The 18836-nt window shown below is 36.3% G+C and overlaps 1 protein-coding gene across 1 annotated transcript; it reads left to right on the top strand.

The window, feature by feature from the left end:
• Positions 1-14754: 14754 nt before the first annotated feature.
• On the top strand, positions 14755-16662 carry LOC131057128 (L-type lectin-domain containing receptor kinase IV.2). The gene has a single exon (XM_057991311.2). The coding sequence runs from the start codon at positions 14755-14757 to the stop codon at positions 16660-16662; it is 1908 nt and encodes a 635-aa protein (XP_057847294.2).
• The last annotated feature ends 2174 nt before the right edge of the window (positions 16663-18836 follow it).

Genomic DNA, 18836 nt, shown 5'->3' with positions numbered 1-18836 from the left:
TTTTTACATTTCAATACCAAAAATGAGCTATGTGTCTTTGTAAAAGGATTTCAGATACCAATGCACCAATCTAAGACAGGCAAGCGAGGCAGAGCACTACCAGTTAAAAAGGAAGATTTTGACAGGATTGTTAAATCTGTTAGTGATAATTTGAAGTCTATTGCATATGAACTTTCAACTGAGATTCATGAAAGATTCCCTCAAGAAGAAATACTTGAAGCCATGGGTTGTGTGTATCCTCAATTTTGGCATTCAATTGGAGATAATCCAAATGACGCAAAGATGTATCATAAAAAACTAGAGGAATTGATATTGACATTTTCAAAAGATGCATATTGCAATGGACAGCCAATAGAAGGAATTTTAAATTCAGATCATCTTAGAAAACAATGCAAACAATTTGCATTGGTTATGAAACAACAACTGGTTAACTTGGAGAATCCATTTGAACCTGGATCAATCACAAGGCTTTGGAAAAGGATAGATCAAAGTGAAGCATTGCGTATTGCAATACCAGAATATTTCAAACTTGCTGATTTATGTCAAACAATGATATTGGGGTCGGTGGAAGATGAGAGAGTTTTCAGTGCATTAGGGCTTTTGAAATCAAAGATCAGAAACAAATTAGACAAGAATTTGGAAACTTGCTTGAGGTTGTTTGTAACCCAGTATAATGTTAGAGATTTTCCATATGATAGGGCACTGGCAATCTGGAATTCCATGCGTGAAAGATGAGGGGTGTGCAACACTTTAAAAGTTGGTGGTGTTACTACTAGTGCTAGTGTTGAGACAAATGAATATGATGGATTGCAGACTCAGAGTTAGCATGAAGATGAAGACATTTTTGAATACCCGACTTAGAATGAAGATGAACCTGTTAGTATTAGTCAGTTTCCGGATCTTGAGTCCATTTGGGATATAGAAGCCTCAGACAGTTGGACTGAGTCACTGAAGTGAATTAGCAGTCAGTTTATAGGTATTTATAATTATACTACAGTTCTTGAGTCATATTACAATTTCAATTTGCAAAATTGCAATACTATAGTTCTCATTGATGATTTTTGATGTTGTATTCCTTGAATTTGTCAATCAGAAGTAGAATAGATACTTATTTCATATTTTAAATTATGAATTTGAATAATTACTAAATAATTGAATTATTAGTAAATTGGTATTTGGTTCCATATTATGTTGAACATGAAATGCAATAATTTGTGTCACAAGATCCATAAAATTATTCATACTGCATAACCATTACTGCTAGAATCTTTCTACTGTTCTACAGTAAATACTTAAAATGATGTTCATGGCGATTAGGGTTTTGTGTTTTTTTTTTAATCTTAGTTGGCTAGTAAATCGAAGGTGTCGTGCGTTGAAAATCTGAGTTGTCCTCTATTTATTTGTCCATGTCATCGTCAAGTGTGGTCAAACTGGTTGGTCAGACATGTTTAATGTTTCATCTCTACCTCACAAATAAATTTCATGTTTAACAATTTAAGTGGCGAGTTAGCGAGTGTTGGACCTATTGGTTTGGGTTTAAATTGCGAGGTCTCTTGTTTTTTGAGCATTAGCATTTTATGTTAGCGAGGTGGAGATTGTTAATGAAATTGCTTTGGTCGCGAGTTTGCGACTGGGTGTGATTTTATGTTGTCGCACGGTCGCGAGGTGTTCGTGGTTAAGTCATTTTAATTTGTGATCATGTGATGTAGTTGGTATCATAGCTTAGTTGGTTTCATTGCTTGCTCGCAGGTTTTGAAGTTGTTTAGCATTTTAAGTTGCGATCTGGCGATAGGTAAGTTTTGGTTTGATTTTGTGGTCATCGCATGCTCGCCGGTTTCTAAGTCTTAAGTCAAAAAGTGTTGTGAGCATGTGATGGCGGTTAAGTGCCTTGTTGTCGCGGGATCACAAGGGTTTAAGTCAAGTCAAGTTTCGAGTTGCGAGCTTGCAATGAAATAAGTTATTTTGTTAGATTTGCAGTGGTCGCCATCTCACAGGTAAAGAAAGAATATTACAAATAATGTTGCGAGGTTGCGACTGAAGGGGTTGATGAAGATCAACGGCTGTCAATCACTCATGAGATTCTTTGAGGATTCGTAAAAGGGGTTGCGAGCTTGCGATTAAGATGATTTGGTAGCAATGTCGCTAACTCGCCGGTTCCTTTCCTAATTGTTATAACCAGTTGAGAGTGTGCGATTAAAGATGGGGATTGACACGTGGACTTGTTTGTCAAGTTCTATAAAAGTTTTGAATGGCAATCGCAATCAAATGCCACAGTAGCTAGTTCATGCAAGTGTGGCAATTAATGAGACTTGAGAGAAGTGACGGCTTGCATGATCTAGCTGAGATTTTGACATTTGTACAATTGCATTAATGACGGCGCCCATTCCCAAATACCATTTTATGTTGCGAGGTTGCGACTTGATGTGATTTTATGTTATCGCAAGGTCGCGAGGTGTTCACGGTTAGGTCATTTTAATTTGCAATCATGCGATGGGGTTAAGTCACTTGCTCACAGGTTTTGAAGTTGTTTAGCATTTTAAGTTGCACTTTCAATCTGGTGACAGGTAAGTTTTGGTCTGATTTTGTGGTCATCGCATGCTCGCGGGTTTGTAAGTCTTAAGTCAAAAGTGTTGCGAGCATGTGATGGCGGTTAAGTGTCTTCTTGTCACGGGATCGCAAGGGTTTAAGTCAAGTTAAGTTTCTAGTTGTGAGCTTGCGATGAAATAAGTTGTTTTGTTAGATCAATGGCTGTCGCTCACTCGCGAGATTCTTTGAGGATTCGTAAAAGGGGTTGCGAGCTTGCGATTAAGAGGATTTGGCAGCATTGTCGCTAACTCGCTAACACATGGACTTGTTTGCCGGGTTCTGTAAAAGTTTTGAATGCCAATCGCCAATCAAATATAAGGGCATGAATTCAAATTTCGCTCGAGTACTTCAGTTTGAAGTTTGAATTAATGCCACAGACTGTAGCTACTAGCTAGTTCATGCAAGTGTGGCAATTAATGAGACTTGAGAGTTGAGACTTGAGAGAAGTGATAGCGCCGAAATAGTAAATACCATAAATTGCATGATCGAGCCGAGGTTTTGTATAATTGCATTAATGCATTCTATCTTCGAGGTAATCCAGTGAATTGAGCTTTGCAACAACGTTGGAGAATTCAGAGTTTAGGGTGTGAGAAAATTTCAGAAAATTGGTTAAGTTTTTCTCCTGTAGCTAAAATGAGCCAGGCGATGAGTGGTACTGGAGGTTCCAAGCCCAAGCCCAAGCCCAAGCCCAAGGCCACGACAAGTGGAGAAGGAGAACCTAGAGGTTCCAAGGCCAGTGCCACTGAGGAAATGATGGTTAAGAAATACAAAGAAGAATTTGTAGATTTGATGCCAGGGACTTCCGTTGCTTTGAATACAAATCATTTGGCATGGAGAGATTTATTTAGCCAATGCAGAAACCCTACAAAGCCTAATATGACTGGTTATGCTCTGTTTAAGTATTTTTGGAATAATAGGGTTAAGGGTGTCTCGATGTCAAACCCTTGGGATTTAAATATGGCAAAGTTAATTGTGGCAGATGTGTATGTTGATGTGGATTTGATCAAAGAGTTGGCCAAACGCTATTGCCCAGTATCTAGGGTAATCAGAAGAAAGAACCAGTCTACCCTAGTTTCAATTAATAGAGCTAGCTTTGTTGAAGCTTTCCAGATTACTGGTTCTACATGTACAGATATAGATTTGGAGCAGATTGCAGAGGATTATGACAAATACAAAGGTGTTATCAAGAAGCATGCAATCTCCAGATACATGCCTAGGGTGGATAGGAAGCCGGTTATAATTCCAGAGAGTATCGAACCACCATTTGACATCACACCTTTCCACCATTATATTCATTGTACAATCTATGGATTATGTAGAGTGTTGGGTTTTGATGGAGATTCAATAGTGTCAGCTGAATTACTGATGATGGCCATGGACATTCAACACCCAGATGTTAACAAAGATTATGATTATGTGGGCTATGTGGTTGAACACATTCATAATGCTCTAGTTGAAATTCAGAGTGGTGCACCTAGCCCTACATTCAGGCATTATTCATTGCTGATGCATTTAATCTTGTTCTATAATGTTGAGTTCTTGGATAAAGAATTGGAGCTTTTCAAAGAAGAACTCGGTGTCTTAATGCCAATACAAAGATGGACCTAGGTTTGGGATAGTAGTTCTCCCCATTCTTCTTTCCTTTTCTTTGAAAATTGGATTGTTTCGCCAATTATGGAAATGCTAGAAATAATTAGGGAATGATTGTCAATTGATGTTAGGAGAGTTTTGAGACCTTACCAGTTTGTTCCAAACTGGTCTATTTCACATAACTGGGGGGACTTTTATTTTTTTGATAACTTTTCTGTGATCAGAGTCTATGGGTGTCCTCAACCTCCCCATATTTTACCAAAATTTGTTCCAATTAGGATTGCTTTTATGGAGTTTATCTGGCAATTGACCCTAGTTGAAAAAGAATACCTTGATAAACACAGGAAGAGTTCTTTTCTTCCTAGGCTTTGGGTTGCGTCTGATTTTAGCATTGGTAGGAGTTCCTTTGATCAAGTAAACAATTTCCTTAAACAGTATAGGTTGGTTAATGCTGTGCCTAGATTCTGTGATCCGAAACAATTTATTAAAATTGCAATGCCAAAAATGACACCATGGGCCACAATAAAGGACCATGAACCATTGGATGATGAAGATGTGGTTAGAAATTTGCTGAGAAAAGATAAAGTACAAGAAAGGAGAAGAAAATGGAAAAATTTGATGAGAGTTGAAGTAGAATTGAAGGCTGCTGACCCTAGTTTCTCAGGTTTTTGCCCTAATAGCCCGTACCTGGAGAGGATTAACAAAATGTTGAGTTTATATGAAACTCTGATGGAACAAATGCCTCCAATTCCAGATTCCAAAGTGGTTGCTTAGTAGCAAGACCCCCAAGATGTACATTCTTCACATGGCAAGAGGCCACTTAGTGTGTTTGCTGATGATGTAGAGAGTGGGGATGAAGTTCAATCTACCCCAGCTGCAAAGAAACAAAAAACCAGTGAGGTCGGTACAATTGTGAGAGACCCTGCTAGAGCAATTGTTACAGAACAAGGACAATACTTTCATCAAATAAGGACACATCTCAGAGAAGCAGGGCAGAATGAAGAACAGGGAGAAACAAACGAAGCCCTTTCTCAAGGCTTTGATGAGCGTGTGATGTTGTCAAATGAATTCATGAAAGATGATGACTTTATTAAGTCAGAGGAATTTAAATTTTTTTCGTCAAGATTGAAACAAAAACAGTTAAGACAAAATATGATCATAGAGGAAGCAAATGAAGAAAAGAAATAGGAGATCATCGAGGCACTATAGCAATATGATCCTGACAGGGAGCAAATATCTATAGAACAAGCAAGACAATTGATTAAGAGTACTGGTATGATTATGATGCTTGACTAGGATATCCAGTCTACTTTTATTATTGATCAGGTTAGGAAGCAAGAGGACCCAATGTTCAAAACTGAATTTGAAATTGGAGATGTAATAAGAGGATCAGGTTTTAATCCTAAGTCAAAGATACTTGTTGCTTGGTCTTTGGCCCCTTCCACTCAAAAGCCCCACCTTCTAAATATCCAAATAGAAAAGAAAGCTGATAGAATGATCTGGAACTTGCAAAACACAATTGACATGGAGATTGCCTCTTTTTTGACTCAAGTTTCTTTCATGAATTTATCAAAAACAGAGGATTTGTCAAGAAGATACACAGAAACATATACCCAATTGATTACATTGAATAAAAATATGGAGAGACACTGATGAAGAAGGGCGCTTTGGAGGAAGAGTTAGTGGATTTGAAAGAAAAAATTGCAAATGAGCCCCCTCCAATATAGATTACAGAACAAGTACAAGAAATACCAGCTGATGTGACAGCAAAAATGGAGGAATACACAGGGAAAATTGAAAAGCTTGAAAAGGAACAAAATGTCAAGGCTATCTCTATTGTGTTAGGAATTCTGAAACACAGGATTAATGTATTGAAAGGAAAATTGATGGTAGTGCATGATTTGCACATTTCTTTGACAGAGGCAAGTAAAACATCCTCAGAGGCTGTCGCTTTTCTTGGACCTTTGTTCAATGTCTGGTCAGGAAGAAGCAGATTAATGGATAAGCTAGATACTGCAATGATGTATAGTGATGAGTTCCCTCCCAAGATCAGTGACACCAAAGACATGGTGGAGGTAATGAATGCAGCTTATGCATTTTTCACAGGGAAGGATGTGCTTATAAATGAAAAATTGTAGACATTTGGGGAAGGTTATAGTAAATTGGTGCCTTCAATTTATGGTAGTAATGGACAGTTGAAATCAGTTTCTGATTGGACCAGCAAATTTGATTTGATTCTGGAGCAAGAAGAAATAATCAAGCATGTAAATGAACAGGTTGATGCTGATTTCCTTAACGGTATGCGTGATTCACTGTTCAAGGTTGAGGTTGACCATGCAAAATTTATTGTTGAGTCCAAGGCAGTTACAGATGCCAGATGGATAGATTCAGTTGCAAAGTTGGAAGAGGTAAAGGCATTCAGTTGGCCAACAGACAAAGAGGTGGACCGTTGGCAAGCCATGCTAAAGCCAAAGAAGAAATCTCAAGTTGAGGTTGCTACCCAAGATTACTCATAGTAATCTTTTTATTTTCTATCGGTAGAGAGGGATGGCCAGTTGGCCACTTTTATTGATGTTGAACTTGAAAACTCTTATATAGTTATAAATTTATAATAGCTCAACTGTTCAAGAATTTGATAAGTGCATAGTTGAAAACTTGAATCGCATTGTGAATTTACTTTCTGATATCATTATGAATATAATATCAATATCATTTACAGTTTGAGATCTTCACATAATTGTCTTTGTGTTGAATTTATGTTTTCACTGTGAATTGAATGGTCAAGGGTTTTTCAGTTTACATATGAATCTGAGTTGTGTATGTAATGGCATTATTCATTATTGAAGTTTATTATTAGGTTGTCTTGAATTGTAAGTTTAAAGTGACTCTAGAGTCTATGCCCTAGGATAAGGCACCGGTCTGTTGTCTTGATGTTTTACTAATTATGTTGTATAATGTATTCCTATCTATTGTGTTGTTTAATAGTAATACTTTCATTCTTAATACTCTTGAGTCTTATGATTTTATATGCTATGGATGTTTATGTAATATATATTATATATGGAGGTGTTCTATGATTGTCTATAATCTGCCCACCAATTACATTGAGGTGAATCCTTAATATGTATTATGATTCCAGACTAACAAAAAATTTAAATGAAAAATTACATACACCATAACAATACAACAAATGAAAAAAGTTAAATCTCATGATTCTGATCATTTGAAAGAGATACAATCATACACAATAAATTTAATAATTTATATATAACTCCTTCAAGAACTTGCACAAAGCTTGACACTAAATGCTTTTCATTTGCTATATAAATGACTATATAGTATACAACTTGCTCCCTTCACCTAGAGTCTAGAATGAAGAATCACTACTGGAACTAGAAAAGGAACCCCAATGACTATACAACTTGCAAAACTGCTTGAGCCATGCCATTATCACCTTGATGCCTTTGGATGGAATGTGAGATGTTACGTTCTGTCCAACAGATCATTTCCAAATAGAGGAGGAAGCCTTCATGCCCAGGAATAGAGACAATGGAAAGAGGAACTTGAGCTTTCATGCCCACGATCAGGGAAAGTGGAAACATGAGCTTTAGGGTAAATGTAATCTATTGGGGAGGGGTTGCAGCTTCCATGTCGTCACAAAGATGACTGGCTGCCACTCCCCATCCAAACAAATCCTTCTTTCATTCCTCTGCGGGCTCCTTCTTCAAACCCCTTGCCATCCTATGGAAGAGTAGAAGCAGAGGATGTGCCATGCTTGGCCCTTCTTGACAAGAAAAGGCTTTCACACCCCCTCTGGCAATCCTTCTCACTTTCACAACCCCTCTGACAATAAACAAACTCACACAGAAGAAAACAAAAAAACACCCATCTGGTATCACAGAGCACACAACAAGTACAACTCCATGCATGATCTTTCTCAAACATCATCTTCCTTTCTGAGGAAAAAAACCACTCTCAGAAAATGAAAAAGGTTTATTTTCTCTTCTACCAATTAAGTCACCACTCCATTGTATTTATAACATTTTCACACTTCATTTGGTGATGCTCATTCTACATTCACGTGAAAAATTATCATTTTGGTGGTTTCCAACATGACTGTAGACTCTAGAAGTCATCATCATGCCTATCAAATCCACTGTATCCTGCTAAGGCTCATCTATTGTGAACAATTTTGTTCTGATTTTATTCCTCCTTGATTGGACAAATTCTGCTTCAAAATCCCTGACAACAAGCAACCTAAGCTCTTATTTCTCAGAGAAATCCGTGATCTCCCATCTCTAACTCAGAAGCTATCAAATCCTTTTATGCCTTTGAAACCATCGTCCTCGCTTGTCTAATCAACCTCGACTCAAGAGAAACCTTCAAACTAGTCCCTTAGGAATGAGTCAGCATCCAAGCCTTATGGTTATCACTAGCTTGCGAGGTAAAATGTTTGAAGACGTGATCAAGCCGTGAGCTAGCGACCAAATAGTTTGTGGTTAAGTTTTATGGTTATCGCTAGCTCACGAGGTAAAATGTCTGAAGAAGTGATCAAGCCACGAGCTGGCGACAAGTTGGTTTGGGTTTACATTGCAAGGTCTCAGGCTTTTTGGGTGTTAGCGTTTTATGTTACCAAGCTAGAGATTGTTAGTGAAATTGCTTTGGTCGCGAGGTCTCGAGTTGGTCCAATGTCATACATTATAGCCACGAGAGTTAGCGAGTAACTCATTTCATACAGTTGTCGCTAGCTCTCATGTTTGTTTAATGTTAGCATTGTTAGGTCACGAGCTAGCGACTAGACAGTTTGTGGTTAGGTTTAATGGTTATCACTAGCTCACGAAGTTAAATGTCTGAAGACCTGATCAAGCCATGAGCTTGCGAGTGAATTGCTAGCGGTTAAGAGATAAACAGTTTTATGTTGGCGAGTACGCAACAAGGGTTAAAGTTACCACTATCTCCAAGTCGCTGCGGTGACGAGGACTTAACATTTTGTGGTCGAGAATTGGCTAGTGGCAGTTCAGTTTCCCTCAGTCGCTAGATCTCGGGTTACGAAGGCTTAGCATTTTCAGCTTGCGAGTTGGAGATAGAGAGAGTCGTAAGGGCTTGTCACTAGGTCGCGAGATGCCCTAATGGGTAGTCTTCTAGGCAGAGAGATGACTACTGCGTGCCACATGTTTTAATGACTTAAAGTTAATATCTTGAAATCACCAATATTTTTATTTTTATGGTTTGAAAATAGGTTGAAATCGCCAATATTTTTTTTTAATGGTTTGAAAATAGGTTGAAATCGCCAATGCAAATATTTTTTTGGTTTTAAAAACATTACAATTCGCCCATGCAAATATTTTTGGGGTTTTAAAAACATTACAATTCGCCAGGATTTTTTCACAAACTTTGAGCGATCATGGCTAATTCGCCAATGGAGATTATTATTTTTCTTCGTGAACTACAAAAATTCGCTCGTAAAATCAAAATTTTCCTCGAGAATTACACAACTTTCGCTAGGTTTTTACACCTTGTCCAAGGGGGGGGTTTCTTAAAGTTTTCCCTGATTTAAATGTGACTTAAACTTAAATGTTATATTCCATATATATATATATATTCTTTCTAGGAGATTGAGTTTGACTCGAGTTCAAAGAATTTATTCAATGTGGGAGAGAGAGAGAGAGAAAGCAAAGATAATTCTCCAATGTAGAATATTTGGTGAGCACTAAATTTGGTGCTTTCCCAATGCAAAAAATACATTTTTCACATTTGGCAAGCACCAAATTTGAAAATATGCATTTTTTGAATTTGGTGAGCACCATATTTGGTGCTCGCCAAATGTTTTGCATTGTGAAGTACCAACACTTTGGGTTGGATTTCCCTTGGGCATCCAACCCAAAGGGTTGGACGACCATTTCATGCCAATGAGTGCCAAACACCTTGATGGGGGCCAAAAAAAGGTAGGCATATTTTTGTTTGCACATCTTGGTGCACTCACCCAAATATTGTAATTAGCTATGTAGGTCACAATAGATAATGTATGATCTCGAAACATCATATAATGAGGAAAATGAAATTTTCATGTGAGTGTTGAACATTATTAATCAATACTTGTTTTAAGGATACAATTTATGAAGCCATGGAATGGGGAAATTATGTTGAAATGGTCAAAATTGGAAGTTACAAAGCATCTTCCCAATTTGGATGTTATGGAAAATATTTCAAATACCCTAATGGAATACCTTGATTTGTTGAAGTTGTCGATTGGGAGTCATATAATATTGATGATCTTTGTTAGAGAGGTGTAATATGTGTAAGATGAGTCACTTACTGTTGGTATTTTGATGATGTTTAGTTGTGATTGTCATTGATGGACACACACTTATTTGATGAATGTATTATTCTCAACCGGTAGTTGTTCTAATCGGTATTGTATGTATAGTCTTTATTTGATTGAAGACTATCGGTGTTTCAAAGAAGAAGTTTATCGGTCAAGTGGTATGAAGACCTCAAGCAGAACGGAGACCCCGAGCGACAGTTAATCTTTTGATCAGATAGACTATGATCAAGTTTTCCAGTCTTCACCTGTTAATCGGTGATTAGTATATGTAATTAACCGGTATACATGTATACATGTAATGTGTGTCGTGTTACCAAATGTGTCTAGATGCACTGTACCTAGGAAATTGTAATCTAATCCTATTGGACCAACATGAAATCAAGTTCCTATTTAAGGACATCATGTCTAGGGTTTTAAAAAGAGAACAAAAGTTGATGTGTGCGAGTCTTTGAGAGGAAATGTATCTCGTGACTGAGATTGAGAGTGCAAAGCATAGAAGACTGAAGTAATGCTTGAATGCATTAACAAGGAGTTATCAGGAATCTAATCAAGCATTATGTGCTACTATCTAGATCATTCACTTGTTGATTACTAATATCTTCGACAAGTCTGAAACCTTAACCGGGTAGGCCCAGCCAAGCCTATTGTAAATCCTCTAACAAGGTGGTTCACAGTCGTGGATCTGAAATCCTTTAATAGGGTAGTCTTTAACAGGACTTATCTCCTAATAGAGATCTGGATTCCTAACAGAATCTATTCTGGTGAAGAACATTGTAAGACCTTAATTGGTCTGACCTTAACTGGTCTGGTTACTATTCTGCAGATAGTTGACTTGTGAGTTTTACTCACCGTGGTTTTTCCCAATTGGGTTTCCACATCAAAAACAACTTGTGTTATGGTGATTACACTTTTGTGGGTGAATTCTTTATTTGCTATCTGGTTTGTTTTTGTTCTAATCAAGTTATTGTTTAACCCACTTCACCGGTCAATAGTTAAACTATTTAAGTATTTATTGCGATTATTAGGTATACTAATTCACCCCCCCCCCCCTCTTAGTACTCATCACTTACTATATTGAGTTGCTTGACCATGATTATGAGGGTGTTAGCTTTTATTATGGGTCATGATTTTGACTTATTATTTTAGATACCACTTGATGATTTCTAGTTTTTTATTTTCTATATATTGGAGACATGTGATAGAGGATTGTATGGTTCTTTTGTAGGAACTCTCATGCTACTATATTAATGCCATAGTAATAAGTGATTATATTGGCATGTGTGCATAATTGACTATGATTAATTCAAGTTTAGGTCTCTTTAGTGGTGGATATTTCCCTTAAGATATTTTTAACATATATCTAATGTTGATTATATTTTTTATGTTTTCTTCTTTAATGGTATATTAATATTGTTGGTTTATTCATGTGCTTAATTAGGTTAAACCACCATCTTATTAATAGTTTAACTGTATCTTTTACCTCACTAATAAAAAAATATCTTGAATCAATCTTTGATGGAAATTCCATTTTAATTAGATTCCTTTGATTATTTTTATGTTAACATTTCCATGTATTTGGTCACTAGTTTGTGAGTTGTGGAGCTGAAACAAGTAGTTGTGGGTTGCGTTAAATTCACTATTTCAAAATCTATGATCAACAAGGTTATGTAGGTTAGTTGTCATTGATGGAAGGTGGATAGAATTGAGACATGAAATTCATTGAAGACTTGCTCAAGTAGTGAGAATCTCTAGTCAAATACTACACTAGTTATATATGGGATGCTCTTCCCCACCCATGGAGTGAAGTGAGTTGGTCCTTGATAAAGTACTTCACTTTGGAAGGTAGGTTCTCCATTGTTCATTGCTACCATTTTCTCTTTACAAGTACATCTTAGACAATCATTTAATTATCCTTCATTTCTTTATGATAACTTTATTTGAAAATTTTATTTCTATTGGTGCTTCCCCTCCTTTACAGCAAGGCCTAACTTAGTACCTTTAATAGTTCAACTTGGTATATACCCCTACTAATATATTAAATCCTAGTGGTTGAATTATTGAACATGTTGTTAAAACTCGTATAGAGAAAGTTATGATTAAAAAACCTCCCACATCTTCTTCTAAACCATTTGTTAAGTCATAGAATAATATTCCTCCCACTACTAAGTAGGTAATGCAACCTAAGCTAGTGAAGACCCCCATTATCAAAAAAATTCCCCAAGTCAATATTATGGCCCCCAACCTAGATCTTATGTAAAATCCAACAAAAAGAAGTTCCTAGACCTCCATGAATTGGAGAAAATATTTTTAATCCTTTAAGAAGGTTGCTATGAAAACCCCCTTGTAACTATAAAGTGAAACGTAAAAATGTTAAAGTCAAGTTTGAAAAAGACATGCTCTTCATTAATGCAAAATATGTGGCTAGTGGTATGGACCATATTGGTTTTGGTGATAACCCCATTTCTAATGTCTATAGGATAATAATGGTGCTACAAAGGGTATGACTAAGAGTGAGAATTTTTTTATAAAGCCTGCTAATCCCCCTTCCTTTAATGTAGTTAACAGTGCTAGAAGGTTAGTTGGGCTTGCTAGTTTTTCTAATGGAATTAAGAAAAAGGGCATTGAGGAGGGTGATGATATTCTTGGTGATAAAGGGAAGGTAGTTGAGAAGATTCTTTCCAACTCTCCAAATGTATTGATTTTTTTTTTTGAAGAGGAAGATTCTTAGTTTGAGGAATCTAATAATAATTTTTGAGATTCTTCTTTTCATTCGAAGTTGCTCGAGGTGAATGTTTAATATTCTTGATGTGTTTTCTCAGTTTGAATCTCTTATTGAGAATAAGGAAACCATGAATAGGAAAGTTAATAATTGTTATACATGTGATAATAAATGGGTTGAATTGAAGGAGGGGATTGATATAATCCAACATAGAATGAATAACTATGAAGAAGCTTGGAACAAGATTATCAAGATGAACAATGACATATTACAATGATTTAACTCTAGTTTTGTGAGGCTAAAGGTTGATCTTAGGAAGATAAATTATAAAGACACTAAGGTGGAGCCTAAGAACAAAAGGAGAGCTGAAGAAAGTTTGTAGGAGCATGTAGGGAACCTTGATTGAGAGGTCAATTTAATTTTACTTATCGAGAATCAATTTAAAAAAAAGCCCACCTTAGATTTGGTTGGTATTTCCTCCATGTTTTTCTATTGTTATTTTTGGTGTTGTTTCTATGCTACTTCTTTGAAACATAGACCTATGTTTTCTAGATATTAGTTTTGTTGGTTTTTTTGTTTCATAACTCTTTCATTTTTATGAGGGATTAGGACCCTTGTTTCCCTTTTATGTATCAAAAACATTTCTATGTATTTTTGTTATATTATAATGAAAATGGGGTGTTCTAAATGAGCAATATTTTAAGAGAGTTTAGATATTATTGGCTAGTTATAATTTTATGTTTGACTAAAAATAATTCTAAAAATGGGTTGGTGTATGCTTTTTATGTTGAAGAACAAAGAGATTTCATAATGGTGTTCTTTCTCCATTAGACTGTGTGAGAATTTTTTTATCAACATTTTGGATCACATTTATCTCTCTTCTATCCTGATGATGGATCACAACTTGTGATCCAAAACATTGATACAAAAATATTCTCATACAATCTAATTCAGAAAGAACAACATTATAAAATTATAGATTGTGGAAATATGATATCATTGAATAAAGAGATTATCATATTTTAGACTATCCAAATTCTATATATGTATATTAAACTAATTTTGTTGGAATTATAGAATTGGTTGTCTCATTTATTTTGTATTGTGTAGGTCAAGAAAAGAATAGAGTTATGTCAAATAACAAACTCCTTTTTAAGTTAGATTAAGCTATAAGGTAAATCCTAGTCAAAGAAAGGCCAGTCATTGTTTTCTACTTGGCAACAAAAATCTTAGACTCTGAATCTTCCTTCCCTGCTCCTCATTAATCAATGGCAGGCCTGTCTGTCGTCCTTGTGAGTTACCTCCTCCACCCGTGGCTGTCCACTCATGCACAAACAACCTACACTACACAAAACAAATCTGTATTCGTTTTGTATAGTGTAAGAAAAGAAAGAGTAGAGATTTGTCAAAGATCAAACTCCTTTTTAAGTTAGACTAGGCTATGTGATGAATACTACTAGTCAGGCATTTGGCCAGAGTCCTGGTTTTCTACTAGGCAACAGAAATCTTAATCTTCACTCCCTCCATGGCAGGCATGTCAGTCGTCCTTGTGCTTTACCTCCTCTTCCACCCATGCCTGTCTATTCAAACACAAACAACCTTCGTCTTTCCTAGACTGACTGGCTTAACCAGTAGAAACTTGTCAAGCCTGTATTTGCAAGGGAACGCTGTAACGAAACCCAATCTCATAGGTATCCGCCTCACCAATCATTCAGAATACATTACTGGCAGTGTTTTATACTCAGAAGCTGTGCGTATGAAAGAACGAGGGTCCAAGAATGCAACTTTATCATTCAGCACTACTTTCGTTTTCGCCATGGCTCCGTCTTCACAGCATTCGATAAGTGGGAATGGACTGACATTTATCATAATGCCCAAGAAATCACATAAGGCTGGCCAACAAGATTCATATCTTGGCTTGTTCAATTTCACAAGCATGGGACAACCTTTCAATCATCTGTTTGCAGTAGAATTCGACACGGTAAAGAACCCAGAATTCGATGTCATCAACGACAATCACGTTGGAGTAGATCTCAACTCTCTTCATAATGTAGAATCTAAAACTGCAGGTTACTGGGCTGGTGATCAGTTCATTCAATTAGATCTGAATGGGAGAAGGAATATTCAAACTTGGATAGACTATGATCATCTGCAAAATCAGCTCAATGTTACCATAGCTCTCGCTGGTTCACTTCGCCCGGAAAGACCTCTGATATGGAAAAAAAATTTGAGTTTGTCGAGCATTCTGGAGGAAGAAATGTATGTTGGTTTCCTGGCATCTACTGGAAAATTCGTTCAAGAACATTACCTTCTCGCCTGGAGCTTCAGTACTAATGGAACGGCACCGGCCTTAAATGCATCTATTCTTCCATTCTTGACAGACCCAGAATCCAATTCCAATAACCTAATATCCCCGCTAAGAGTCGGCGTAATAACCGCTTTCGCTGTTTTCCTAGTGCTCGTGGTTGCAGTTGTGTGGTTTAAGAGAAAGCAAAACAGAGAGCTAATTGAAGACTGGGAGATGCAGTATTGGCCTCATCGAATTAGCTACAAAGATTTAGCTATTGCAACCCAAGGGTTTGGAGAGAAGCAAGTCTTAGGGTTTGGAGGTTTCGGCAAAGTGTACAAAGGAATCCTTCCTAGTAAAGGCTTTCAAGTGGCTGTGAAATCTATCTTTCGAGAAACCAGTGAAGGAGTGAAGGAGTTCATAGCAGAGATTTCAACTCTTGGTCGTCTCCAGCACCGGAATCTAGTGCAAATCAGAGGATACTGCAGGCAGGGACAAAAGTTTTTCATAGTGTATGACTTCATGCCAAATGGAAGCCTGGATAAGATGATATTTAAGAATCCTTCCCGAGTTCTAGAATGGGCTCAAAGGTTCACAATTCTCAGGGACGTGGGTGCAGGATTGCTGTATCTTCATGAAGGATGGGAGCAGAAAGTGGTGCACAGAGACATCAAATCTTCCAACGTTTTGTTGGACTCAGAGCTTCATGCAAAACTGGGGGATTTTGGGCTTGCTCGTCTGTATAGGCATGATGGGAACTCCCTAACCACACGTGTGGCCGGAACCCCTGGCTATATCGCTCCAGAATTGTTAGCCACTGGAAAGGCTACCACCAGCACGGATGTATTCAGCTTTGGAGTTTTGATGTTGGAGGTTGCGTGTGGAAGGCGTCCTGTAGAGTCTCCTCTAGATGATTCTCAAGTAATTTTGTTAGATTGGGTGAGGGAGCTGTATGCCAACAATAGGCTCATGGATGCTGCTGATCCAAAGCTTGGTGGCAATTTTGTTGAAGAAGATGAGATGAAGACAGTACTCAAATTGGGTCTATTTTGTTCTAATCCTCAACCAGAGGCAAGACCTACTATGAGACAAGTGGTTCAAATACTGGAAGGTGAAGCCTCCCTTGCTGTCTCTGATGTTCCTCCTCATTTCTGAATTAGAGGAGTCATCAGATACTTTCTCTTCCAAGTCCTTGCAAGAAGCTTGCTTAATAAGCTTGAAAGCATGTTTGTTACTAGGTATCTTTCTTGCTGCAAAATGTGTTTTATGTAGTTCTAGTTAGTCATGAGGCTGTGTGCAGAATGTTGAATTTATTTTTCAGACTTGAATATTTCTCTTTGCCTTGCCTTTGCAATTTTTGTATCTGGCTTTTATAAGCATTACAGATATTCATTTTCATTTGATACCTGCAAATGTGCACAAGATAATGTGTGCTGATTCATTTTTTCTTTAATACGTGCAAACTTGAACAAGATAATGTGTGGTGAAATAATACAACAGTCATGAAAGAAGTACCATAACTTAACAATTAGCAAGGCCAAGAAATTCTAAATTGTTTTATTTTGGTTTCTTATTTTAGAAAACGAGAAGGTACCTGTTATATAGAGAGCTACATTTTATAAAGAAAAAAACAGGGATTTCAAAATTGTCTGAATCCCTATAAAAACAGATCTCAAAAAATAAATAATATATTAAATTTAATCATTATCATGCAGTTTAAGATGCATATTAATCCCGGCTTATTATTGGCCAATGCATTTGGCACTTTCATAAATTTAACTGCATTAAACTTGTGAAAATATATTGATAAAAATTAGTTGTAGTATCAATTATCAACATACTTCCTCTTGATGCTAAACAGATTTGAAGGATGATTTCAGAGTGTCAAAAATCAAGCCTTTTAATTGCCTTTGTAAAGATATCTGCAAGTTGTTCTTGAGTCTTTATATACTTCAATTCTACTTCTTTTTTCTGAATCAAATTTCAAATGAATTAATATTTCGAATAAAAAAGCTTTGTCCTATTATGATGAATAGGATTATAAACTAATTTAATTATACTTATGTTGTCACAAAAAAAATATTCCAGGCTAAATTTATTTCTCCCAATATCCTCTAGAACTTTTCAAAGCTATAATACTTGTTTATGTACAAAGGTGACTACAATATACTCTATTTCTCTAGATGAAAGAAAAAAAGTAATTTGTTATTTTGATCTCCATGTAACTAAACCCAAACAAAGTGAAATACAAATACCAAATGTAGGCTTCTAATCCTTGAAACTACTCCTGCAATTAGAGTTACTAAAGTCAACAAGTTGAAACCTTTTAGAATTGCATAATAAGGAATACTAAAACTTCTAGTACCTTTCACATACCTCAATATCCTCTTCGTTTTCTTCATATGAATTTTGGATAGCTTAGTCATATACCTTGAAATAAGAGAATCTAAATAAGTAATTTATAGTCTTGTGTGAGTTAGAAACATCAATCTTCCAACATTACTTTTTGTAAATTGTTTCATCATCTATTTTAGTAATATCTTCTCTACATAACCCAACTCCATAAGTAGATGAAATGGACGTTGCTTTACATTCAATTGTACCAAATTTTTCAACATTATCTTTTGCATATTTTTATTTGATAAATAGAAGTTCTATCCTCACTCTAATGAAACTCAATTTCTTAGGAAGTATTGCATGAGACCTAGACCTTTCATTTCACATTTGTTCGTCATTAACAATTTTTAATTCATCCCTCATTTTAAAACTACTACCCATATACAACAAATCATCAACATAGAAACCTCATTTCTTATAGTAAAGAGTAGACCTACTCTTGCTTCTCTTGAATTTATTATACTAAAACTAATCATTAATCCTAGCATACCATCTCTTAGTGCTTGCTTGAGGCCATACAAAGCCTTCTTTAGATTGTATAGTTGGTGTTATTGTTTTTTACCTTGCGCTTCAAAACCCTATTGTTGTTGGACATAGACTTCCTTTTCTAACTACCTATTTATGAAGACACTTTTCACAGTAAAACCATTATTCTAATGGTCTGTTGTCTTGCTATTGATGCAAATATATCTTGATAATCTATGCATATTTTTGTATGAAGCCTTTTATAGCTAGCTATGCCTTAGATTTTTCAACACTACTATCAATGTTGTACTTAGTCTCAAGTAAATCCAATTTGTACCAATATTTTTCTTCTCATGTGGAATCTACGTAAGTTCTCAAGAATCATTCCTATTAATAGAATCTACCTCTTCTTGCATTGCTTGCATCCAAACCTCATTAGTACATGCATCTTCAAACAATGATAGTTC

Source organism: Cryptomeria japonica, chromosome 7, assembly GCF_030272615.1.
Source record: "Cryptomeria japonica chromosome 7, Sugi_1.0, whole genome shotgun sequence".
NCBI classification, from domain to species: Eukaryota; Viridiplantae; Streptophyta; class Pinopsida; order Cupressales; family Cupressaceae; genus Cryptomeria; species Cryptomeria japonica.
The sequence above is the reverse complement of the archived record's forward strand: the minus strand, read 5'-3'. Positions and strand labels throughout refer to the sequence as shown.